The sequence below is a fragment of the Patella vulgata genome, chromosome 3, assembly GCF_932274485.2.
Source record: "Patella vulgata chromosome 3, xgPatVulg1.2, whole genome shotgun sequence".
NCBI classification, from domain to species: Eukaryota; Metazoa; Mollusca; class Gastropoda; family Patellidae; genus Patella; species Patella vulgata.
Genome location: NC_065881.2, coordinates 66,230,173 through 66,258,034, shown reverse-complemented (window position 1 = coordinate 66,258,034; position 27,862 = coordinate 66,230,173). Strand labels below are relative to the sequence as shown.

The window sequence follows — 27,862 nt, the reverse complement described above, 5'->3', positions numbered from 1 at the left end:
GTGTAAATTATGGGCTGTTGAATATTAATATAGTACACTATCTATATCTGACATGTTGTTGAAACAATATGTAATCTCATGGATGTTCAAGCTTATGCATACAATAGCCTACATCTCGAATACTGCTACTGTCCAAAAGGTTATTTGGTTTATCAGTTTTTGACTTCTTGTATTAAAACCATCTGAAAGTGGGTTGTGTGATCACGGTATTTATATTCAAATAATAGAATAAATCACGCAATTTTTACATCACGGTAAGAATATAACGAAATATTGACAAACTGATAAACTTGAATCTAAAATTGATTTTTAAAATCTTTAATGTTAGATTTTAGGAAAGAGATGTGATTGTCTAGAGAATTGAGTAATGTTTACCGACTCGTTGCCTGACATTACTAATAAATATTTTGGAATTAGATATTTATATACTATATTGTACATGTATATTCCAGGGAATATAGTGAATAAGCCTTATTCGAACGAAAATATACATTATTCCAATGACTCATGAACTTCAATAGGTGCGAAGTCTATAAATCCAATTCGATGGAAGGAAAAGGGGGTGTTCTTTGCGAGTTACGTTCATCATATTTTTGGTCATAATTTGTGATTAACGAATCGGTTCACCTCTAAAATATAGGTTAAAATTTGTATTTAATCAAAGGAAACAAAGTTTCGTAATAGTTACATAATTCTACGCGTGGGTAGACATGGTTCAATTTCTTTTGGTATTTTGTGTTTATCTCCGATTTACAAAGTTATGTTTACTTTTAGGACAATAGTTCAATTGTGAAACGGTCATCATACCGTTTCAAATTCGACTGCATAGGTTCTTTCTTTGCTTTAGATATAATATATTTGTTTGTTTGTTTATCTCCGATTTACAAAGTTATGTTTACTTTTAGGACAATAGTTCAATTGTGAAACGGTCATCATACCGTTTCAAATTCGACTGCATAGGTTCTTTCTTTGCTTTAGATATAATATATTTGTTTGTTTGTATTCGTATGTACTTACGTTTAAGATGGAAATAGGTAAAATTAAATGTATATCTCTTTCTCATATCGCACACCTGTTCAGTTCTTACACTGTTTTTGTTGTTCTTGACTTTAAATTTCAATGAGCAGAGATGAAGATTATTAAAAAAAATCTACAAGTGTTATATTTAAACTAAATATTGTTTTCTTTCTTTTCTTATTTATCTTCCTTGAACAAAAGTTTTGTTGACAAAAGTCTAACTTAAACAAGTGTTATCTCTAAGATACAGCGAAATAATATTGACACTTTAGAAGTGTTGCACACGCGTTCGTTGTTTTGTTTCAAAAGTTTAATAAAGCCAAGTCGTTCAAGTATGGTTTCCAACATAAGATTAAAGTTAATGAATGTAGTGTTAAGGGATTAAAGCAGAATTGATCAGAGTGTCAGCTTAGGGTTTCGTGAAGAGATATATATTCTCTACATCTTAAATACCCTCTTAGTTCAACGTATTAGTATCGAGCTAATCAGTCGACTTAATGTCAAGGATTTAAAATAGTGCAAATGCTATATAAAGTTTGACATCTGAATTTAGTGTGAAGAGATTTACATGGTCGTAGTCTCGTAGATGTTGCAGTTTTTAGTTAAACCAATTTTGTGGCACTAGAAGGTACGTTGTTATATTCTCTTATCATGGCTGATTTTGGATTTGAATGCTGAAGATAATGGGTTATGGATGTTAACATGGTATCGTTAGAGTTTTTGATATTTTAGCTAAAAATATATGTAAGAACGTTCAATTTATGAAGGGTTGCCTTCAATGGAGAGGGGATTGTAATTATTCGTGGAAAAAATGTATTCTCTCTATATCTGAAAGTGGTAATACATGTTACTGTTTTGGATCTGGACATGGAGGAGCCTACTTGGATGGGTATAAATGTATTTTCCAAGCAATATATTGTTCCCAAATTTGTATCACAAGACACTAAATTGATTATCTTTTTAACAATTTCGCCCTGTAAAGAGTTCGAAGTGTGGTTTGTTAATATAAAATGAGCTAAAAACATTTGCACAAAGGGGGGGGGGGGATGGCCGAATGGTAAGCAGTGCGCGTTGAATCATAAGTCTATCATTGAGTCAACTAGAGTGGTTTCGATTCCCCAACTGTACGTGACAATGAGTAGGGTCTTCTCTTGGTCCTCCGATTTCCTCCCACTGTTAAAGACCCCTACTCAGAACCTAATTATTGAAATAAAATTGAACCATGTTAGTTACCAAATGACCTAGTTCGTGTCGAGTGGACGTTAAACTCTCTCTCTCTCTGCACAATGAAATTCCTTTATTGAATGGTATATCATGAATGATAGAGTAATCATTAACTTTACATCATTCCAATACAAATTTAACATTATGCTCTGTGGGAAACATAACGGTACTTGCTCTTGATTCAATGCAACATTGATAGTTGCAAATAGCAGTAATTGTTTGTTGGCTATTGGTCGGTGATTAAGGAATACACATTACTCTCGTGGGATGATGATCTCTTACTCGTTGAAGAACATCAATACAATTATTGGCATATTAGTATGATAATGATAGCTAGAAGAAAGAGTGTAAATTGAGCGATAAGCGTTGATTGTTCGTCTATGAAGTCGGTAGAGTTGTTTTATACACTGCCTGTGTCGTTCCTTGTCGGTGCACAATTGACCTTTCTGGCAAGAGAACATAAATCTAGCAGAGTTGACAGTTTACCGTTAGTTCTTTCTGTTACTCCTCGTCAATAAGGGGCGGTAATTTACATTAAAGAGCATTTAACGGGCTTTTTCAGTGGTCGCATGGCCTAAACATTTTCAAAGAGTATTTAAAAACGTGTAAAGTTGTTAATATGAGTTTGATGGGGTGTATGGGCGGCGATTCACCACTTGATTGTTATTGGTTGATTATCTGTGCGGATTTCCGAGCTATGAACATGTAGCTACGAACCTTAAACCTTGAGGGTTGTTTTTACTCAAACACATCTTAAGAATCATATTAATATTTTATGGATATATTTAATAATCCAATGAAAGACCTTTTGGGCCTCGTAAAACTGGGTATACTTGCGATTATCATACCTTTTCATTACCCACTACATTTTCAAATATTTGGCATGCATCTTATCACTCGTAAAGGGTGGGCGCTATTGGCCATTTTGCTTATCGGACCGTGACATACTAAAACAATTACAAAACCGATAATCTACGGTAATACCCCTTCATGGGAGATGATAGTCGTTACCAACGAACCGTGTCGTGTTAGTTATGACACGTGACTTGTTGATCGAGACTGAACATATGACTGCCAAAGAGAACTGTATGAACTGTCATATTTCGCCGCCTGCTGTGACAGCACGACGTGATTGACACAATATGTAGTAAAGTTAAACCTGTCGCTATGTAAAAACAGATTTTTGCAACTTGTCTCAAATTAATAGATGATAATATTTATTCAATACGGTTTTTTTTCAACCTGTTACACTAATAGCGAAGCTATTTAATATCAGAATATAGTTGACTGCAGAAATGTGTTGATCAGTGAACTCATAATCGGGTCCAGCTTCCCTTACATTACGTTAGGAACTCTACAAACTAAATACACTGTGTTAGTCCCAACATGATCAAAGTGTCCATATGAACCTTTACTTGGTTTTATACACTGACCATAGAGGCGTAAAGTGTAAATTTAAGTCAATATAAATTATTTGATTGGTTTGATCTGACGTGTTATTTCCATTAGTGATGATGACCAAGCCAAACCCTATACAATTAATTTTTATTTGGAACGATTATGCGACAGTTGGCCAGTTTGTTAATTTTTCGGTTGTGGCCTATTGCAAAAAAACTCGACAGTATCTCCACTCTCGCTTTAACAGATTGTCATCCCACGAAACAGAGCGACATATAAAATGCAATTAAATCGACAATTTCATTTTACACCCAAATCATTTAAACCAGTTAGATACACACATTCTGTCCACTACTCACAATCATTCTGCCCACCACTTAATATGACCTGAATTGTAGGTACAGCAACTATTGGTTGAGGATCGGGTCATGTCTTGTAAGAAAATAGTGATGGTCAGATTCTGAAAACAAAAAGATAAACCTACAAGAAAACATATATTTTAGTCTCCTCTCCAGTCTGTAAAACACATGTAAACATAAACACTTGTAAGCAATCGGGACCCCACGGGGAATCTAGTATTGAGGAGGCTACAATAAACAAGCAATACGAGAATAAAAGGTCAAGTTAAATACCGTTACATGTGTACTCCATATCCAACTCCTGGCCTAACTCTTCACAAACTTTTAAACATTTTTTACTCTTTTATTTACGCGCGAAGAATTCCTGAAAATACATTTTGTAGTTATTATGTCATGGTCTTGTTTTACTTGTGGGAATGAAAATGATTTTTCAATTTTGAATGACGGAGAAAAAAATGTATATAAATTTACAAATAACAAATTAAAGCTTACACGTTTTATGTGTTAATTTAAAAAAAAAACAAGCTCGCTAAATAAGTATTTAATTTGAAATATATTTGCGCCGTGGAAATTACGTTTGGACAATTTTCGATTTTCATAGTGTGTGGAAAGGGGAGAGAATGCTTATGATTTATTAATTCACAAAGTTAGTTTGTAGATTTAATTGCACATTCATGGAGCTCGCTTCTTCTTTGTCGGTAATTGGATAATAAAATTTTGTAAACCAGACCTGTGATATACAAATAAATTGTTGAATTCGTCATTGTACTTCTATTTAAACATTATTGTAACGACGGCGTTAATGAAACCATGGGCGTAATTGGTCAGTTGATTTTCTCCTGTAAGATGGTAAAGAAAGCTCTCCTAATTATCAGAAGTGTTCATTTTTTTAGTGTGATCTTTAGCGCCGAAGAGGACTTTTGTTTATCTGATTTGTAAAGACCACTATTTTACAATCCTTTAAAAAGCACATCGGTTAATTAGTCGGAAGACCCATTGGCATTCTATTTTTTTCAAATTATCGCTTAGTTTTTCTTCGAAAAAATTGAAACATTAGCTGCTGTCAAAACATTCTTCCCAGTTCATTATCTAAAAGATATATTACCCTCTGTGTGCTGTCACTTACAAAAACGTCTCCTTGTAATTATTTATGACTTCTTATTTGCGCCCCAAGTGTACATCGTTTGGGGAATAAACTTTAGCTGCAACACAAAGCCACAGAAATTTCGGCGCGAACTTTTAACTCATTTTGCTCTGAATATCACTATCGGTTTGGAAATGGTTCTTTTAATTTATATGGAAATCTTTTAACTACAAAAGAAGTCCATGACACGACCCCCTCAAGCGAAATATCATGATAATGGTTTCTTTCGTAGCTGGCAAGAACTGTGACGGGGAGTTGAAACACCACGCTTCACGCGCTTAGGACATCAACGGTTGGTTGGTTCTGTTAGTTTTAGTCACGTGGTTTCCTTGACTGGGCAGAGAATGTTGTTACAGTTTTAAGAGTAGTTTTCTATAGAGGACGGATGTTGTTGCAACGATATAACGAGTAGCTTGGCCATGGCTGTCTCTTTGGACTATATAACTGTAAATTTAAACGAACACCACTCCATTATATATTAATGGTGTAATGTAGGATTTTAGGTGTTATAATGCGAAAATTCAGTGATATTTAGGACTGTGTACAGCTATGCCATACTATCGAAACTACATGCTGAACGCTATTACTATCTGTCAGGTAAGGAGGACTGAGCTACATTATATACAACGTATAGTTATAAAAATATAATAAATGTGACACTTTTATCGCTTTAATAGATATTAAAATAACAAGCCATTACTATGTCAAATTGTGGTTTACTTTGAATTTAGTTGATATTTTATGCGATGTTGAATTGACTTTCAAAACAGACGAAGAATTTGTCTTTACCGCGTAAATAATAAATTAACTTTTCATTCGCTCAGTTACCGATTGATATACTGTTGTCAAGCAAATATAAGGATGGATATAATGAACCCGTACACATAAGAAATAAGAATTTTCTGTTAAAGGTAGAAGCGAAGTTTTAAAACAGATTGGGGGCTATTTATATATTGTCTATCAAACATTTGGATTTTATGTTCAAAATATGTAAGCGAGAAATTAAAACCGTGTTTCTGAGCTTATCCAGTTGTGCACGTGTTTGAGTTGAACTTGAGTCAAGTTAGTTACATGGAGCGTTTTGTGTCTAGATGTGATAAACCACGACCCTTCTATCTTCAGACTTGAAATAAATACAGACACACAAACATAGATAAGATTATTATAACCTCTACTTTTCTTTGATGTATTTCGCGTTGTTTTTGAGAACCTTTTCCAGTTCTTATGTATATCAAATACACTACGTAACCAATTTAACGGAACTTTACATGCATTTCCTGTCGAATTTGCAATTGCTCAAATTTGCAACATTGTGACAGTGTGTCAATTACATACTTCATAACGGTCGTTTTTCTTAAGATTAACAATTTATAATTGGTATATATCATAATTTCCCATGAAATATAGGCGTGTTGTTCAAGGAAGTGTTAACAAAGCTTCCACATAGTTTAAATTTCTTGAAACTTTTATGAAATACATGTATATGATTATTATTTCACATTCATAATTCAGACAAAACATTTTCTAACTATAATAATGAACTGGCAACTGAGTAAATAAAATCCAATTGTTTTTATGTGTAAATTGTACCAACATTTCTTTTCTGTGCTCACACCAAATCCTATTTATAATCTTGTATACATGTATGTCCAGAAAGGACTGTTGATTTGAGTTTGGATTTTTAATAAATGTAATGTATATCAAAGATGTTATTGAAAATTTCCACAATTTGTAGTGTCTGTACTGAATATTGGACATAAACTTACTAATATTTTATGAAGGAAACACACAATTAAGTAGAAAGGCCAATATTCTTTTCTAGAATGCAGATCAGAGTAATTATTCGATAACAATATTCTCTCCTTAACTGAGTTGAAAAAATAGTTTTGATAATACTTTTTATGCAACAAGTATCCGTAAATATAGTGTAAAGCTGAAAAGGTTTAAAAGAGAAATCGACCTGATCCAAGAAGATATACCAGTATTATGAATTTGATATTCTATGTTGAAACTTCCAATAACAGTTTTAAATATAATGGATATAAAATGTAGAGCTTAGAATCAAGATAAAATGAAACCATATCATTATCAGTCTGCAAGTTCGTGTCATTTTCAGGAAACGTAATTTTGGTAGACATGTTGTTTTTGATATATTGCCAAAATTAACCAAAAAAGTGAACAAAATCCAAGCAAATTTTAATGAATTACGTTCCCTTTGGCCAAGCACTTACATGTTTATATATACAATTATTATTTTGAAGAATATAAATGTGTATGAAAATTGGAAACAAATATTTAAACTTATTGCATGTACATGTACATTGGAAGAAATTAGAATATAAATGAAAAGAAGATCCCTGAAGAATAATACATGCCCATTTCAGTTTCAGATGGATAATATTTTAGGAAGAAAGGTTTTGTGGAACTTAATTTAAGTGTTTATCTAAATTTGCATACTTTGTGGTATACATTGTAGCGTACAAAGCCATTGATGAAATGTAGAGGTATTTGTTACACCCTTTAAATGTAAACATAGTGATAAATTAACATGCAGAAATATTTTTTAAAATGTTATATCTATAATATATGTTTTTCTAATTACAGATAATATTGAAATGGCCTATTTGAGGCAGTGGTTATTACTTGTATTGGTACAAGTTTTACAGATCTGTACTGCAAGTGGTAAGTAAACATTATATAAACATAATATCCAACAATATCTAGATATCGACCTATATAAATACACATATTAGAAAGACACACTAATACATTAAATTCTTGGCATGAATTACTACATACATGTACATACATTATACCAATTAAAATGATGGAAACATTGTTTTGAAATCAATTTATTTGTAGATCTTATTCCCATTAAATTGAATTGAAATCAGAGATGGTTAAATATAGGACACAGCACAGTTTAAATGTTATTTTGGCCTAACTTTCAAATCATGGATTAGTCACTTAATTGTGTTTGCGTTTCTCACAATGAGAGAGCATCATACACACTTTACACATGTTATACATTCAATATACTACAGTTCATCCTGTCAAATATTACAATACTAGCCATAACGCAATAACTGTTATTAGATACCGTCTTTTTACCCCAACAAGAGAAAAATTCCATTGTAAAGTAGGCTTATCGATTACAAAACCTGGTCACAATATGGAGTCCTCTTGGTTCCTTGCATGTTAACAAGCTGATGTGTAATTGTGTATTTTTCGTTTATTAGGTTTAGAATATTCTCCTGTCTAACTTCAACAATACGCGGCAGGACATCTGACTATCAAATGTAGAAGGGGTGATACATGTATTGGTTTCAGTTTTGAGGGTGTTAACAATATACCATATATAATGGGTTACAGGTTGTCGTTGTGAATGCGAGGTCAGCTAACATCCAAGAGAAAAAAAAACAAAATACAAGCTAACCAACAGTTAGTTGCCACATATCTAAAACTCTCAACACAACACAAGATTATTTGAGTGTTCCAGTAGTTAGATACTGAGAAAATATTATATTTTAATGAGATGTACTAGGTCAGTTTAGTATTCCCCCTTATCTTAAACTAACAAAAATGTGTTGTCCAGACTTTATCTTAAAGTAAACTATGGTGTAAGGTTACATAGATTCAAACAAAGAAATGGCAATTAAATTATTTACAATTATATAACATCAATGGTGATTAGGCTTATTTTCATTCAATCTAAGACACAGTAATTGTAATTGGTCAGTATTTGTGCTAAAAATAATTTTTTTTAAAGTGATTTGGGCAGAGTTTAAATGTGATCAAAGATAAATCATATAATAAATCTTATAAGACTATTATTGGTTTAACACTCTCAAGAAAGCGTTAAGAGTCAGTTTGAATTTTGCAATAATTTAGTATAAGTTACAATTTGGATGGCTAAGTAAACAGAGTAAATTTATGTGATACATATATGGCAACCAGAAAAGTTAAACTAACATTTAGTTAGTTATCGGTTATGTAGAACATATTCCCGTAGCTAAGCATTGTAATATTGACAGTCAAAATGAAAGAGTAGTTTATTAACTGGAGTAAGGAGTGGATTAATATCTAATAAAAATGACAAAAAAGACCTATCTTTATTAAAACTATTCTCTATCTTGGTACAAGTCAGTGTATGCATGTCAATGTCTCTTATTGCAGTTGATATTAAGGCAATTTCTATACAACACATGTACTGTTTACTTTGAAAGGGGACGGCTTAAATACGACTTTGAGAATACTGACAAGGGTCTCGGCTTCATAAAAGGAATAGAAGCAATTGTGACTTGGTTATCGTTCATTGTTAAAGCTTTCTCGGTGCGGTATATTGACACTCTATTACTTTTCAATACAAGAAGAATTGAAGGCTTTTCTACCCTCCATTTTTTCATATTGTTGATTGTACATGAAGGTGGTTTACAAGAGAGTTGTCATGTTTCTGGCTAACACTTTTCTAAAGCCTTCTCAACCCCTGTATTCAAAGGCCTCCGTTCAACTTTCACCCAATTCATTGAGGGAGAGATTTAAAGAATGTTTTATTATGCGGCTCCTGTGAAGGAGAGCAGGATTACATAGCTTATAAAGCTATAAATAATTTACTAATATCTGAATATTGTATAAATATATTAGTTTTGCCAGATTGAAATAGAGTGCCAACACCTGACATTTATATCCAATGTTTTTACAAGGTATATTTAGTCCCCATCTTGATCAAAATGTCATTTTTTTACTCCATAAATAAGTCCATTTACAGCTGCCAAATGATCATGAGCATGTGGCTTAATGTATATTTGTTTAATTAAATTAGCTAATTAGTATTAACACAAGATGGTAATTAGTTTGTACAGTCCAATATACATAAAAGATGATTGTAGAATATTATTAGGTGGATTTTTAAATATCGGCTAAATTATACCTGGCGTCACTGCTACCTCGTGTGTAGACACCTTCAACAAAAATTCTACATGTATATTTTCTAATAAAATAAAAACTAGGCTGTCAAACTTGATCAGGATGTAATTTGGTTTCGTTGTTTGAATATGTTTAGTGATAGTTTGTTTATTAGTGTAGATGTTTGTGTTTTTACAGTTATATTGAAATGGTATAGGGTTGTGGTGTGTATTCAAGTTGTTCTGTCAAATTAACAATATTTAACAAAATTGTGTATCAGCAGACATGTAAACGGAACAAACGCAATTGGATAAGTTTAGATTTTGGTCAGATAAATATGAGGAGAGGTAGGCATATTGGTTTATGTTGGAGATCGGAGGATGTTATTGAATGAAAAACAATATGAAAGGTCCTGAAACCTGTTGAGTATCATGGTACGATCTGTTGGTCTATTGTGTTAGTAAACAAGACAAAAATGTTGCCAGCAATTTGTAAACACTATTGTTTAGTTTTTTTACAGCAAGACAACCCTTTGTTAGACAGGAGCTAAAATAGGACAAATATTTCCCAAAATAGTTGTTCAAATTTTAAATAGGTCGATCCAAAGGAATCGAGCCATCTACAACTCCCCCGCCTGTCAACCCCACAAATCTTTCCATGGTATTCTTTAAAAAGATATTTCAATAGGTGTAAACAACACTAATATTCAGATAAAAATAATTAAATAAATCCTCTTCCTTTCTCCTTTCTCAATTTAGAAAACAAACAATATTATTGTTATTCTCAGATTATTCTCTACTCTACTAAAAGCTAGAGTTTAATACTTCAGGCAAAATCGAAACATAAATAAAGGAGTATACAATTTCATAGGTGGTTAGGTGCAAAAGTTTGAAAAAGACAAAAATACTCTTTATCAGAAACTAATATTCCAATATCGTTTTTGAATGAAAAACACATTTTAAAACCTACAGAAGCAACCAGATGAGTATCTTTTCAATAAATCAAATGAAATATCCTAATATTATGTTTAATTCATTGAGTGGTAGATGAAGAGTTAGATTAGTAATTGATGTCAATCTTTATCGCTTCATGAGACAAGATTAAATAGTAACTGGAAATATTACTGTATAATCATTATTTTATGAGTTCTGCTTGGAGATGTATTTTTCTTGGCTGTCTAGGCTACATGATTTTGGTATGGTTGACAAGTTTAATGTTCATCGTGTTTAATATGTGTTTCACCCTCTTTTCATTGAAATCACTGAGTCGTTAACTGTCTCAATTCAATACAAGGCTACAATAATACACAGCTATCATATACTTGTACTAGCTTTACAGTTTTTAGTCATTGGTTGTGATTTTTAAAGCTGATATAACGCCACAGAGTTCAAGAGATGAGATTATCACCAGATTTAGAGATAGCCTAGTGATTTATAATTGTGATAAGCCAGATTAGCGGTGGTGTTAAATTAAGGGAGGTTTTCACAATCTTTTAGCTGGAAATGATGAATGAGAAAAGGAAAGCTTTTGTTGAATAAAGTTAAAACTAAAAGCAAATTCACACTTTTGTAACTACAATGTAGTGCACTCAGACAATTGTCAATTTCAGAATTTGTAAATATGAAAGAATTCATCATGCATCAACTAAACATAAAAATACATGTATTTGTACCCAGTCTGAAACAAAACTCAAACATTTCCTGAAAGCATGGTATTACTTCAGCTACAGACAAAAAGGCAGAATGTGTTAATCGTGCATTTATAGTAAAGTGGCAGCTCTGTAAGGTCATACTGTTAACCGTCTGCAATAAAAACTAATAGAGCAAGTCAGTTTATTGGATGTTAGCAATAGGGAAGACTGTTTCTAACTGTGATATTGTTATTGGCTGGTCCGTAGAGATCTCTGACTCAATTATTAATGGTGACAACTTCTAGATAGTACATACGTGTATACTAAGATATGTATATTTTGATCAGGTACAAAACCATCACAATCTTGATACTACTGTAAGATAAAAACTTACTGTCTGATCTTAGATCGAACACACACATAAGTCTTAACTACCTCTAGTCATGCACACCAAAGTTATAAATTGCTAGGTATTGCATTGTAGTAGGGTGAACCCCACATTACTTCAGTTGCTTAATCCAGGACAAAGTCTGGTTGTCATAACAACACTTGTTCTAATGTGTAGGCTAAAATATGGAATTAAAGGGGTTTGGAGGGACCACCTACAAGTAAATGTACCAGTTACCAAAATAAAGCTTTTCTTTGATGTCAGTAACATTATAAACTGGTGATTTTTATCTACATTTGATTTACACGTAACTTGATCACAGAGTGATTTTCTTGTCTGTTTAGTGCTGGTCAGAGTAAAAATGAACATTTGATGTTTTAAGAATTATCCTTGACAGTAATGAAGAAGATAATTACACTGTGATCATCAGTTTCTTTTTAACCCATTATCTGGAAATCTGTCCATTTAGATGTTGACAAACATCATGTATCAAGCCTTTGTCATATCAATGAGGAAGGATTAATGAAATTTACAAGAAATTTGGTGTCACTTGGAAGGAAAGCAGATGGCATCCATGGCAGAAAGAACAAATTTAAATGGAGGTTAAGAGAAAAACATGTTTTAAATCCATTTCAAACAGATCAGTCACTTAAGACTTAAATTCCAAACTGGTGTCACTATTACTGCCAATGATCATGAGCAAGGGATAACTTTTCTGATGAGAACATGATATTTAGTCATTGTTCATCTTGATCACCAGTAATACATTTCACAATAGAAACAATAGATGATGTGACAAACTGAACCCAGATATTGATTTAAAATTTCCATCTCCGTTTTACTGTTATTTGTTATAATTTAATAACTAAATAATATTTTACAATGTTTGTAATATGCATTTGAACGTTAGTTTTAATATTATCACTGTTTTCACTGGTAAAAGCAAATAAAATTTGAATACAGGGTTGGTGATGTGTATATAAAGGTATATATGTGTCAATGGTAAAAGGTTGACAATATCTGGTATGTGTTGCTGTGTGTTTAACTTAAATGTATGTGGTCGACCAAACTAACAATGATGTTTAGAAAAGAGGCGGAGGAACCCCTTCGTTTGACACAGGGAATCTCCACTATGTTGCCAATTCTCTCTCACTTTGATCTACCTGGCTCATGGCTACATCACAAATATCTGATGCTACTCACAAATTCGATAAAATAGATCGAGAAATTACTCGAAATTGAGACATGAAATGCAGCAATTTTATAAATGTCAGTCCGAGTTTCAAGCAAAAGACAACTGTTTGTACATTTTCAACAACACCCACAATGAGAAATGTCACCAGCATTCTTTATATTTTAAACATGTTCATTCAGACATGGTTGTCATGAGAATATATCAAAATGGAGAACACTGAGTGGATATATTATTATATTATCAAAATTGTAAAGAATCTGATTGAATCATACACCTTCACAAAACCATGTAATACATGTACACTGTACATGCAGCAATAATTTAAACGTTTGGAAACCATTGTATTAAACCATTTATTGTAACCAAATTGCATACCAGAGAAATTTAATTCTGAATTGACAAATAGATCATCATTTTATTTCCAGACCCCATTACTATTCTCCCTTGTTTTCTTCACAACATCATTTGGTTAGCTTTCAAAATGTGTTAAATACCATAATTCAAATACATCATTGTTCGGAGCTGTTGGAGTTAATTTTAATGATGGGACCCCTTAATGACCAATTGTCATCATACCAGACAAATTAGTCATACTGACCAATTATAGGTCTCTAGTTTGGTAAATGAACTTATTTACTTGTGAATACTTGACCATTAAAATAGCCAGTGTCATCTTTCCTCGGATTGGTCATCAATCAAATCAAGTTACCATGGAAACAAGTGGACACAAATGTTCAGGTTTCAAGTAGGTTAGTCACATTATTTGACTGTAATATGTACATGTATATATACTGGCATGTAATTATATGGGACCAAAGATCTGGGATGGTAATAAATTATTTGACTGTAATACATACAGTGTACATGTATATATTGGTATGTAATTATATGGTACCAAAGATCTGGAATGGTATAAAATAGATTTAGACATAATATCAGTTTGTCTTTAAAAGCAAACACCATAATCATATTTTAGTTGTCCAACCTCGTGGGTTTTCTCTGGGTCCTCTGGTTTCCTCTCAGACCCCACGTTGAAGCGAATTATTGAAATAAAATTGAACCATGTTAGTCCCGAAATGACCTAGTTTGTGTCGAGTGGACATTAAACCCCATTTCTCTCTCTCTTAAACTGATCATCGTTATAATCAAGTTAAAAGCGCTTTTATAATTATAACTTTACACTTAATATTTTTTTCTGTAATTCATTAAAAAGTCATCTTCTCTGCTAGTTATGCGGATAATTGAAAGCTAAAAAATAATGCAAATAGCTGTTTTAGTTGTGGGGCCTCCCACTGACATGAAACTCTGCCTCAAATTAAAGCTACAACTGTCCAAATGTGACAGAATAAAAAAGAACAGAATTCTCTCTTAGACAGAATATTTCATCAAATGTTTTCCTGTCTTGTGTATTTCTTTCCTTGATTTTCACTAAAAGGTTGTCAGGTTTCACGATTTGTGCCGACAGCTGTTAAGAAGTGTTAAAACTTCACAAGATGAAATATGCCAGGAAATATAAGGCTGGGGTAGGATTGATGTGATCACAGACAGTATTATGATACATGTACAATCTACTATTCTCTTGTAAAGTCTCCAGACATAACTGTGGACATGCAATGACTTATATAAGTTACTTTAAAAGCTTTTAAGCAAGTTTCAAATGATTCCATCCACTGATAGTTACATAAGCCTTGTACATGTAAAATGTTAAGTGGATCCTTAAATATAATTAGTACTAATGCGTTTGAGATCATATAGCTAATAAATAGGAACGATTTGTTGACTTGATTTAGCAAACACTAGCTGTTGAAATAAAAGCTACGTTAGTAAGTTTATGGCACTTTCAGCTGATGTACTTAAGAGCTACAATCATGTCCATCTGTCGGTTAAATGAACATGTGTTTTAAAGTGAGCATCATTTCACTGACTATGATATATTATTAGTAGACTACAGATTGATGGGTTTTATTTCACTTGGTCTCAGCTGTTATCGCATATCCTGCCAGTCCAGTCTAGTCTGGCGGCATTGCAGAAAAAATATATAATAATCTTCAAATTAAGCAAGTTAAACAAGAAATCAACACCAGTTGAAACCAACATCCAATTATAAATTCAGAATTTCTTATAATTCCTGCAAAGAAACTGTATCCTTGGCATCTTGTTTATCTCATGTCATGTGTCTGTGACATGTATAATTAATGGAATATGTCACGTAAATTATGTAATATGTAACAATTAACCAACAGTATGTAAATATACATGTACCAATTAACCAGGAAATTATTGTATTTGCGACCTCAAAAGGTTAGTTGTGAAAGTGTTGATTTAATAATGAGCTATGTAATTAGGAGTAACCTTTCTCACAGCGTGACAGTCTATATCAGTTAGACAGTTAGACTGCCATTATAGGGCAGACATCATCCCTCATATTAACTCAAATATTAAGCTTTTATCAAAATTTTATCAGTTTAGTGGTGATAATAGCAGTGTAATAAAAAATGTGTGGTATTTGATTAAAAGAATGTGGAGCATCTTTATTTAGTAGGTGATGAAAAATAAGAATTTATAGATAAGCGCACATTTCATAATAGTAAAAGTGAAATCATAACAAATGTAGCCAGTTAAATGAGGTCATAGATTTATCTTGTATATTATTGAAACAATGCAGTTAAAATATATGTGCACATTGCTCCATATGGTATCATATCAATGTTTTTGGAATTAAACACATACCCATGTCCAAACCATATAACTAGTAGCAAGTGTCCTGTACAAGGCAGGGTTGCTTACTTTTTCTAGCACTTCTCATTTGGGGAGCTAACAAAGGGGTCTAATGTAAAACCAAAATTTAATTTACTTCTACCCATTCACTTTTCATAACAATTTCAGCCATATTCAAATGTTTTTTCGCCACATTCCAAAACCTATTGAACATCGTTCAGATGGCTAGGCTATCAATGTAGAACTATGGGTAGCCAGAAATATTCTTCTATCTAACATCAGTCTGCTTTGAATGAAAGGACATGTGAGACGAATATATAGTAGACTTGTAAACAAAGCTTGTCTCTTCATACCAACCATTTTCTAGCCAATAGCATCTGCTCTTGCTTCTCCCCAAAGGTTTGTCAGGTTGATTCAGCTGGTTAGCATTTTGAGAGTTAGAATTGTGTAAAGGTGGGATAGTACTAAGTTACTAGTGTTCCCTAGACACGTTTATAGTAACAAATACTAAAAGTACCACCTACCATGACAGACAGAATACTAATATAGATAGTACCGGTACAAGTACTGAAATGCTGTATGTTCTCAGAAAAATGACTGGTTCTCCTTGGGATGTGCCCTCTCATCTCATATTTCTTTGTTCCACAGAAAACTTCTGTGTAAACGTTGGTTCCTAATACTTATTAGCACCATTACTTAATGTAAATTCGCATAGACATCAAGTTCTGGTTTTGTTAAGGATCGTCCACTCTGGCGAATAAGACAATCTGTTTCTAAAGAATTCTCAAGGTTTGGCTAGTTTCAGTTTACATGCGGCCTGTCTTATTTTATCTGGTTTATTTGTTGATGTTTGACATAGTGATATATAACAATTGTACAGTCAAATATCATGTAGATAAAACTCTCTTATATACTTCACATAAATATCTTCTCTTAAATACCAACTTCTCATAAACAAGCATTTCAAAACCAGCCCAGATTCCCTTCACACAAGTATGTCTAGATGCTTACAAGCTAATAAACCCAGCAGGTTGCCGGCCTCGTGAAACATATCAGCATGTGTTTTATTATGTTTTAGAAGTCATTTTAAAAACTGTAAACAGAAAAGTGATTTTATTGAAATCTTTAATAACCTATTAGGATAAGATGTTTTTTTGTTATCCTTAAATAACAAGGTAACAAGCCTCATTAAAACACAATAAATACCATCTGTATTTACTTAACATCCGTCATCATATTTCTAATTACAACAACACTCATTTATTACAAGTAGTTACCATGAATTATTTTCTTTCTGTTGAGCATTTTTTGACGAAATACTTCAGAGGTTTAATTAGAGATGTTTCTCTTGCAATGATAGATGTCTTTAGCATTGATAAGTTTTTATTTATTTTTTCAGGACCACCTCGGGTAATTGGTAAAGTTCACCATCGCCATATTGCAAAAGTAGGACGCAATACAAAGTTACTGTGTCCTGTAGAAGCTGACCCTCCACCATTGATGCAGTGGAACAAAAATAATCACAATATCCCCAATGGTTGGACACGCTTCAAAGTCTCTCAAGATGGTCAGTTACGAATAAGAGAAATTGAAATGGACGATGCTGGTACCTATGTCTGTAAAGCGATTAATGGATTTGGAAATATTAAAATTAATTACACATTAATTGTTGTGGGTAAGTACATGAAAAATTGAATTAAATACATACATCACACTTACAGCTTGATGTCTATTTAATGCCTAAGATTCTGTCATCCATGATGAAATGAATAGGCATGAATGTTTTTGAAATTTAAATATCCCTCTGAAATAGTCTAAAAGGAAAGCCCTGATATCGATTTGTCCCACATTATAATTCAAACAGCAAAAATTTCTACAAGACAAAATGTAAATTTACAGAAATTGTTTCATCCTTGGTAATTACATTTCTGAACATAACTACTATTTATTCATACAAATACTGTTATTATGATAAAACACAAAATCTCTCTCATCGTCACACTGTTAACCGTTATACCCTTCTCCCTTGTGATTGGTCCAACGTCTGCAGTTCAAGAAAAGCCCATGCTTATTTATTCCTTGATAATCAAATTAACCAGTTGATATGAATAGTCGATTCTCAATCTGACTTTGGCACTGAATATTAACGAAGATGGGCAGACACAGAAGAAATGCATCCATGGTTTATTTCTCACTGGACGATTAATCACTCAATGACTAATATGGCCACGGATCGTGTTACCTTTTGTATGCGAATAAATGGATACTAATAGTAGGCCTATAATGAGATTTGAAAGCAGAAGTAAAAGGATGTGTGATAGTAAAACATGGAAGGTCAGACAAAGTTGAAATAGAACTGGTATAATATTAAATTATAGGGCACCTGAAGATGGTACTTGGAGAATGATGATTTGCATTTAAATTAAAATTATTTTTCCTTAAATAAAGAGAAATGTCTCTTTGCCTCCAGAATAAAATATATTTAGCGACAGGATTTTATTTTAATTTTGTTGGTATCAGAATTTTTACTGGAAAATTAGCAACAGCTGGTATAGAGAATTTTTATTATATCTGTTATTTACAATAACATGATCAAGAGTAAATTTTAATATCGCTTTATATTAATCTTTATAATAATATGATGTTTGAAATATATTTATTATATTTATACACTCATATAACAAACATTCATACATCATAGCCAACACACTGTACTGATCAAGTTAATATCTTGATTATTGTATGGTTTCTAAGCCTTCTGCCATATCATAATTATAATACCATTTTTATTAACATACAGAAACAATAGAAGTTTATTGATTCACACAAATACAAACTAATATCAAACAATTTATATGAAGATTAAATGGAAATTCCTGTATCCTTCCCCAAAAAGATTAAAAACACTTCTGCGTCCATAAAACAAATAAAAAACTTAATAAACAAATAATATGAATAAATTTTAACAAATAACAATATGAATGAATTTTGAACAATTTGTTACATACATGTATGCTTGTTTAACTGTTTCCTGAGAGGCACAAAAAACTCTAACATGGAAGTGCAAACGGAAATTGCTAATTTTAGAAACTTCCTGTTTGTTTAATGAATCAAAAAATTATGAAGACAATTTCCCTAACAATGCCATTTCTTTCAAGGGTTATGTGTAAGCTTATTTCTCTATTACAGAGAGATACATGTATGTGTGTTGTAAGTTACATGAAAAAAAGCATTGCCAGAAGCCAAAAATAACATTTGAAATATTATAAAGTTAATTTCCTATCTGCTTATCTAGAGCAAATGAGAAATGGAGTGTTTGTTTAAGAATAATCATATTTCAATCGAAACTAACATTATTTATCTTTGAAGCCAGAGGCAGGGTTGTGAATACTTAGAATAACATGTCATTGTCAAATACTAGCTTTCTGATAATTACATCATATATATCAAACAGTTGAGGGTAATGGAGCTTTTATTGGAGTGTGAAAATGATCCAAGGCTGTTTATTTTCGTTCAACTAGGTCTAGATTTCATATTGTACAGCTCCACCTAGGCTAAAAGATCCATCTGCACCACATGACTGGAATTAACAAGTACATCTACAGCTCTCCTGTTTCCCATCTGAATTTAAATTGTCAAGTTAATTATGTGTATTCATCAGGTGAATAAATAAAGACATGTACATTGAATAATTATTTATAAAAGTTATGGGGGTAACCAGAGGCAAAGCAGGCATTGCACAGGCAGTAAGGATTGCACTAAACATTGAAATAAAAGTAGCCATTTTCTATCTGAAATAATTTGTTTGGCATGAAATGCAAAAGCACAAGAAATTATTTTGTGAGCTTCCAAAGTAAGTTATAAGTGACATCTAATGATTAAAAAGCATTAGCATACCCTGCCTCACACAGGACGCTTGTCACTACATAACATGTAATTTGAGTGGTGATTTAGGCAAGGTAGTCAGCCATTCCCAGGGAAACTGCACTGCCATGGTGTTGAGTAAATTAGATTGGAAAATGTTCGTTTTGATCAGGTTATATAAGATGATAGCCATAATGTGTCAAAATAGAAGAGATTTATTTACCGAGCATGTCCCTTGGCTGTATTGGGACAGGTGTCATTTTCTCTGATAGATAGCTGTCAATCTCATTAAATCAATAATTGTTACATTGAGTAATGGTAGAATGAAAGATGATGTATATTTCAGACCAATTTTACTAACATTTACATTAATAGAAATTAAAATAACAATATTTAGATACTTTAGAATACATAAATGTTAACAACGAATCGTGTTAGAGCATCAGTTCTTTATGCTTGGAAGTTAATGAAAACATGATTGTGATGATGAATTAGTTTGAGATGAAATTGATCAGACCATGATAAGAAAGGTGTGGACTATAAATAAAGTTGGATGTATATATTATTAGATGTACAAGCAATACCAGTGGGAAAAACAACATATGGCTTATTGATATATCTATGGTAGAAGTGACCAGTTCACATCTATAGGGAACAATAGCAATGAGATGAGTAGTGTGAAAACTTGATGAAATTCCTTTCTACGCTTCTAATCAATGGTCCAAATAGATAGGACCACTGATTCGGCCATCAGGGAACCAACAATAACAGACCAGTAGTATTGAATCTCAAATGTAACACAGGTTTGATTTGTACATCCATACCCTACATATCATCCAACTCTCTGCCACCATATTGAATTTGATTGATCACCAACTTCTTGCAGATGCAACTCGCACAAAAAAAATCCATGTTTTGGTACATGTTGTGGATAAGACTGGTAGAATCTAGAAATAATAAGTTGCTGAGTATGGAATGAGAGGGGGTATTTGAGGAGCTAAATAAGAGCACTTAAAATAATGATATAATGAGTGACTAAGCCTGACCTCTGGTCTTCTGTGTTAATCATTGACAAATTACCTTCATCAGATGTTACACAAGTTTTGTTGTAATAGAAGGCCAAGTAGTTTATACAGCTGTCTAACAGCCAACTATAAACATTTAGACTTTAGTCAAGAGGGGTAATCGGAGACTGTTGGTCCCTCCAGGGATTTACAATTTACATTCAAACAATTCACTCTATGATCACGACTCAATTTTGTATATTTTTCAACTGGGAATAATGAAAACCAGTATTTTCCTTAACATGTATTTTAAAATAAACATTTGTGAACTTGGGATGGGTTGCTGGGTTTAAATTAGAATTTTCAATAGAAACCACAGAAAAACATTGACAGACTGATATGCTGTTCAAACCCTTAAGTTGAGTTGGTCTGACAATCATTAAGTTATCTTATCTTTGTTGATGAACGCAGAGGTGGAGGAAATAAGCCAGTTTAAAGCCTCTAGTTTGTTACCTGTCCTAGGGGCATTATTTTCCCTAAACTAACTAAACTTGGTCATGGATCTGCTTAAAACTGCCGGCTTAGGCGGGATCATGATTTGTGCTATTCATTACTTATTATGGAACTTAAGGCTTCAAATTGGATGTTGGTTTCACTTGTAGTATGGGCAAATGTTATACCCTCCTTTTGGTTTTAAAGTAGCTAGTCTCTTATCAATATCATCCAAAGTCTTAGACATTAAAAACATGAATAATTTGTCAATTTAAATCAAAATTGATGTTGTGATCTTCCTGGGAAAAGATGGGCTTCTGATATTCTTATCTGGAGAGCATGCACAATAAATACTATCGTTGTAGACTGGAATAACCAGACGCTAGAGATTGCCATTCGATTGAGATTTCTGACGTATTTCGCTGAACAGAGCTTATTTGAAAACGATTGAATGTAAATCAGTTTATATACATTCATATAACATTATTATATGCGTCATAACCCATTTTTGTCAATTTCTAGGTCCCAAATATGAGTGATTAAGCTCCTTTAAACTTCAACATAGCTTATGTAGCCATCTGAACAGAATTTTTTTTTTCATGTTCCAAAATAGATTGGGTTGTGTTTTATCAGTTGAAAAGACAAAAAGAATTGCTTGAGATGACCTATACAATCATCAGTTATCAACTTGGGTGCTTGAACCTGTGTATTTTGACTTCTTCATCATGCACAGTGATAAGTACGGATATATTATGTAAAAGAAAACAATACCAGTCTGTTGTCTTATCTTGAAAAACTAGAGATAACACCCCACAAATTGAAACATTGAGATAACTTCACTTCACTTTAGTATGATTTATTTATTATATGTTAATTGTTATTATCAATAAACAAACAATTATTGTGAAATTGTTTAATTGTTTTGTTTAAACATGGGTGTGTCTTTGTAGGAAATTTAAAGTAGTTTATCTTATCACCAAGGATGATGAACATCCTGTAAGACATCCGCTTTTTGAATTAAATACTTGGACTAAATTAACCTAAAAAGAAAAACATGTTATATTGAATAATTTCATTTATGTTGTATTCTGTTGACATATTAATCAGACTTTTAACCAGATTTTCATTTGCCTTTCAAACTATATCTCAATTTGAAAAATATTTACATTTCTGCCAGATGAGCATACAAAATAATGTGATAGGCCAACTTCAAATTAATATCATAGTGATAGAAAAGTACCTCAACATTTAACCCTGTCTAAATTTTAGTGATTTTTAAAATGGTTGAGTTTTTATTTGAAACTGACATTAATTGATTGATAGAAATGTCAACAGAACTGACCTTAGTTTGAATTACATCAACCTAGATTTGGGTGTCATGATATGATAATATGGCAGCTAGGACTTTATTGATAGTAAGATAACAAGATAAAGATAACCTATACAATACATAGTTTATACCTCTCATATTACTACAAATACTTCAAACTTTGATAAACATCTTCACAAACTAGAATTAATTTACAACAATATTCTAGAATTAATTACACCATGAATATAACATTCAACACCAGACATGACCCCTGAATGAGGGCAGATGTAAAAAAGTCTATTTGTCTGTCACCTGTGTATTATGATCCTCAATCCTTCATATTCTACACAAATAAAAACTAATTTCACACTGATGATTACAAAATATGGTAGTACTCTGCTTAATTTACTTGCCCTAAATCTGACCCAGTAGGGACACCATTCAAGGAACATGATGGTTTATTTATTTTTCAATAGGCTTGGATGATTAAGGTAATATTTGAAACATGGCGGCTTAAAAGTGACATTTTCTCTTCTTATTATTCTCTCAAACACTTGATGGTGCTATTGAGTACTCTATCTTTCATACTTGATTTGATCGTCTTCAGATGCAAGGTGGTCTGGCTGGAAAATTCATTGAAAGACATGAAAAAATACATAATAGAAAATCCCATCAAATCATGGACAATGGTCACTTTCCTACGGCTGTCCAAACAAACTTCTAATTTTGGTGGTTATTGTGGCTTTGCATAGGACTATTGATAAAGAAAATTTAAAGTGGATGACCGCCACTCTGCCTTCGGTCAGCTTTTGTACAAATACACAGCCAATTAGGGGCAAACAAAAGGGGCCACTTCTCGTTTTACACGGAGTGTGAAAACAGGAGACCATAGTATGGGGGAACAGTCATAATACCAGCGTAAAAAAAATTCAATACTGTGTCTGAGTTTGAATGAGATGGGAGAGTGGAGCTGAAGTCTTGTGTAAATTCTACACGCTCTGTGATGGGGATACAATATAGTGTGAACTCAATGAAAAACTAATTTCTACCAAATTTATTCAACACAAACTAAGTAAACAGATGGCAGGCTTCCATTCTTTTACTGCTGACAGAGACTTGAGTTTCTTTATGACATCTATCACACTCGTCTCTCTACACTACATTTATAAATTAGACATTTCTTAAACTTTCGAAAATATGATTTAAAACCTTAAAGGATTTCAATCAGTTGTTGAAAGCATGATTTAAATTTTTTAATGGCTGATGTTTTTTGTAGTCTGGTGAAAATCTGCCATCTTTGGATCTGTCACTTAATTTCAAACATTGACAGAACTTTTGTGACACATCAAAAAAAGCTTGAATTTTCTTAATGACTAATGGAGAATGTTTTCTCTCTGCTAAATAGAATACCTAATTGGTTGAGACTAGTGCATTATTACCTAATTAAAAAATTTGAAAATGATTTCTTGGCTAAAGGGAATAATAACATGGTGCTGTTAATTTCTGACACCCGTTTGTTATTGAAGCAAGGATATCTTCAACAATATGGATATTGAATTTAAATATGCAGAAACATGTAATTCTAATGTAAACAACATATGGGTTGCTTTGTTCTGCAGCACTCAGTATTGGAATAAAAAAATTCATTCTTTTCTGTCCTAAAAAAATGGAGATTTTAGATGTTACTTATTTATGCCTTCTGTCTTTCACTATCCTCTCTGAGATCAGAATTACCGATTTCTAAGATACTGGTTTTGTTAAGTAGACTAATTAAAAGTTTTTGGCAATGCATACAATTACAATAGTTTACGGTGCTATGGAGAATTAGATGTACATGAAGAACATGGAAAGTTTCTTTATTGTGTGGAACTGTAGTGATATTAGATCTGTGTTAGGATGGTTTTAACAGCTGTTATTATCTTCACACATTACCAGATGGGCTAACTTTAACAAACATTCACTTAACATATCTCTCTCATAAAATACACTTAACTCATTGATTGATGAACTATATATATACTTAACATATACTCATAAAACATGCAGTTAACATTCAAATGATTTACAGTAATTATATAAAGCCATAATAAAGCTGTTAGTTAAGTGTGAAATTATGTTCAACAATAACAAGTCATTCTGCTGTGAAAAAAATAACTATTACACTTACATAATTGCAGAGGTATTTGAAAAGTTATATTTGTAAAAAGCATGCAAAACAGCTTTTCTTTTTCAAAATAAAATTTCAGTTGAGTTGAGCGTGAATATACTTTATGGTTCTGATTTCAATGTAAAGTTTTTAATTCATAATGTAGGATTTTAAAGATACAGATAAAAAAAACCCTTCTGATTGGCTCACTATGTCAACAATTATTGGCTAGTAATCATTTGTTCCCAGTCATGCTGGGTTTGAGTCACGCTCTCTTGATCAAAGTTGTAGAAATTCCTAAAGACTCAAGACTTAAATTATTGGGGAACACAAAAGAAGGATAGTGAATAAAAAAAAAAGGAACGGTGTAAACTTGATATTAATACAGTTACATTATGTAGATGATAGAATATACCATATAACCCTAGGCTATATCTTACCATTTAAATACACATTCTATAAGTCTTACTGTGCATAATAATACCAGCCCCTCCATTCACAGTTTTTGTTTTTTTTAAAAAAAACATACTTTTTAATGAGATTTCTTCTGACTTGTGAGATTGTATTCTTAGATACAGCCAAGAAGTCCTGAACATGAACAAATAAACCTTATTGTTAGAATTTATCTTAATTTCATGATTAGGGATTTTTATAAGCCCACATTTAATGTTTGTTCATCCACAATTTCTTGTGTAGACTCGACATGTCAGAGTTTTTGATATATTTAAATATTTTTCAAAGGTGGAACATTATTAAAATTATTGTAATTTTCTAACACATTTTGAGGAGATTCTTCCGTTTACTTTTTTTTTTTCTTCTAGGAGTTATTTTTTCCCGTTCGCATATTTCCGTTCAGTTATTTTTCAGTTCACGTTTTTACAGCTAGTGATGAGGTTCTCCTGTACTAACTATTAGGTTTGGTTTGTTACCACTATTCAATAATGGGTTGTTTTAACAGGAAGGGGTCATAAAGAAGATGGTAAAGAAGAGTGAATGAATGACAATACTTTTACATGTTGATTTCCTGCACTGTACAGGAAACATCGACATGCCATGATAAAATATGTGACCCAGTTTACTAGGCTGTTTGAATAGGGACTAAAACTTCGGCTGTATCCACACAAGTTGATCTTGACACTGGGATTTTCTATTGTTAGCCAATATCTCGGATCTGTTTTAGCTCACATTAAAACAACGCTGTCACCAACATTTCATTGATAACTTTACAACACACTCACAAAAAACACAATGAGAAAATAGAAATCGTACAGTTTCTATTTTAATGCTGTCCAAAATACATGCACTGAATAATGCTAAAATTTTCTCTCTTGAATTACATTGGGATTTCGTTATTTTGCTCAATTTAATCTTACCGGATCAAACCATATCAAACTAAATTTTTCATATTTTTTGAAAATATAATATCACTCCAAACATTTAGTTCACTGAGATTTGAATTTGAAATATTAACTGTAGAATGAACATCATTAGAGACGTTTATAAAGGCTGAATGAAATCAATAAAATTGTAATAAGAGACAATGTATTTATGATGGTGTGAGACCAATATCTTGACCATTATCACCACTATTGATCTTTGACCAGATGATTGGTCAAATTGAAAGAGACATGACATCAATAAAAACCGATGGACATGGAAATTTGATTCGCTACTGCACCAGTTCATCATTAATGGGTTACCATGTAATTGATACTGGGCTATTACAATGACACATGTATTTCAATCAAATTGTTTGATCAGGACTTCATTATTTTCTAATAACAAGAACAATTATTATTTGACAGTGTTAAAATTATTATTTGATATTGGATACCAATTGATGTATTAATTAAATCATTGTTTTAATTATGTTTTTTAGATGAAGAGAAAGGAATTGTAAAACAAGATAATAGTTTGTATAATCAATCACCTGATGAAGATCTAAGAAAAGAAGGAGGTAAGATTTTTCCCTATTTATAAAATTTTATTGGATAATTTTGTTTGCATTGTGGTAGATCACAAAATACTTAGTATCATACATGCTAATAGATGTTATACTGTAGGCTGTTGCCAGTCTGAATTAATTGTAAATTTTAATGGACCTCTATTAACAGATTACACAAATTATATTTGAATGACCATTGCTCCTGAAGGCAATATAATCAATAAAATCTGACAGTGTTGTAAGTTTGTTATAAATCTGTATTATGAAAGGTGTGAATTAAACCTTTTATGAGAATTGATATTTCTATTCCTATAAAAATTCTTGAAAGGTAGTATCAGACAAAGAATTATTATTGCACGATAATCTAAGATATTTCTCGATTTTTTTTTTTCAGCTCCCCCTGTCTTTACTGAACTACCAAAGAAAGATCATATAGTACGACCTGTTGGGAGCTCTGTTCGATTAAAGTGTCGAGCTACTGGCAATCCACGACCTCATGTGACTTGGTTCTTTAATAATCAACTTATACAGATAGATGAAGATCCAAGTAAACATCCACAATGGATATTAAAATTACAGAATGTTAATGAACTAGAGACCGGGGAATATACATGTAAAGTTTCAAACAGATTGGGTCAAATTAACCACACTTATACTTTAGAAGTTATCGGTAAGTTTAGATATTAAGTTTAAAGCAAATGGTGGCTATAGAATTATCTTGAATGGCAAAAATAAAATAATTGGAAAATGCTCTGTTGCTATGCATTGAACCCAAAATATCATGCTATTGTCCCTGGTGAATATGGATGAAAAAGGTTAAAGAATTAAGCGTGAAATATGTTCTGACAATGTCAAGTAAATTTATCTATTTGAGCTGTAGAATGATAAATTACTCATCTTATGATCATGATAGAATTTATCCTTGTTGTAGAAAAAATCAAGACGAAACCAGTATTAATATCACCTCATCCTATGAATACAACAGTAGATTATGGGGGTACTGCATCATTCCAGTGTCGTGTTCGTAGTGTGGTTCAACCCCACATTCAGGTAAATATTGCTTTTTGTCTCAGATGGTTGAAGTTGATATACACTAAAGGTATAAAGGTATAAGAGAGACT

At 32.2% G+C, this 27,862-nt stretch overlaps 1 protein-coding gene across 4 annotated transcripts in view; it reads left to right on the top strand.

The window, feature by feature from the left end:
• The window catches only part of LOC126814528 (fibroblast growth factor receptor-like 1), a 70,392-nt gene that overhangs the window by 39,248 nt on the left and 3,282 nt on the right, over positions 1-27,862 (top strand). For 3 of the 4 annotated variants that reach the window (XM_050539722.2, XM_050539724.2, XM_050539723.2), the window contains 5 exons: positions 7,747-7,824; positions 17,378-17,653; positions 26,676-26,753; positions 27,136-27,411; positions 27,673-27,791. In XM_050539722.2, coding sequence (XP_050395679.1) covers positions 7,758-7,824; positions 17,378-17,653; positions 26,676-26,753; positions 27,136-27,411; positions 27,673-27,791 — 816 coding nt within the window. In that variant the 5' untranslated portion in view covers positions 7,747-7,757. Of the gene's footprint in view, positions 1-5,500; positions 5,740-7,746; positions 7,825-17,377; positions 17,654-26,675; positions 26,754-27,135; positions 27,412-27,672; positions 27,792-27,862 lie in introns of those variants that run through there. The other variant, XM_050539721.2, reaches the window with a different exon arrangement.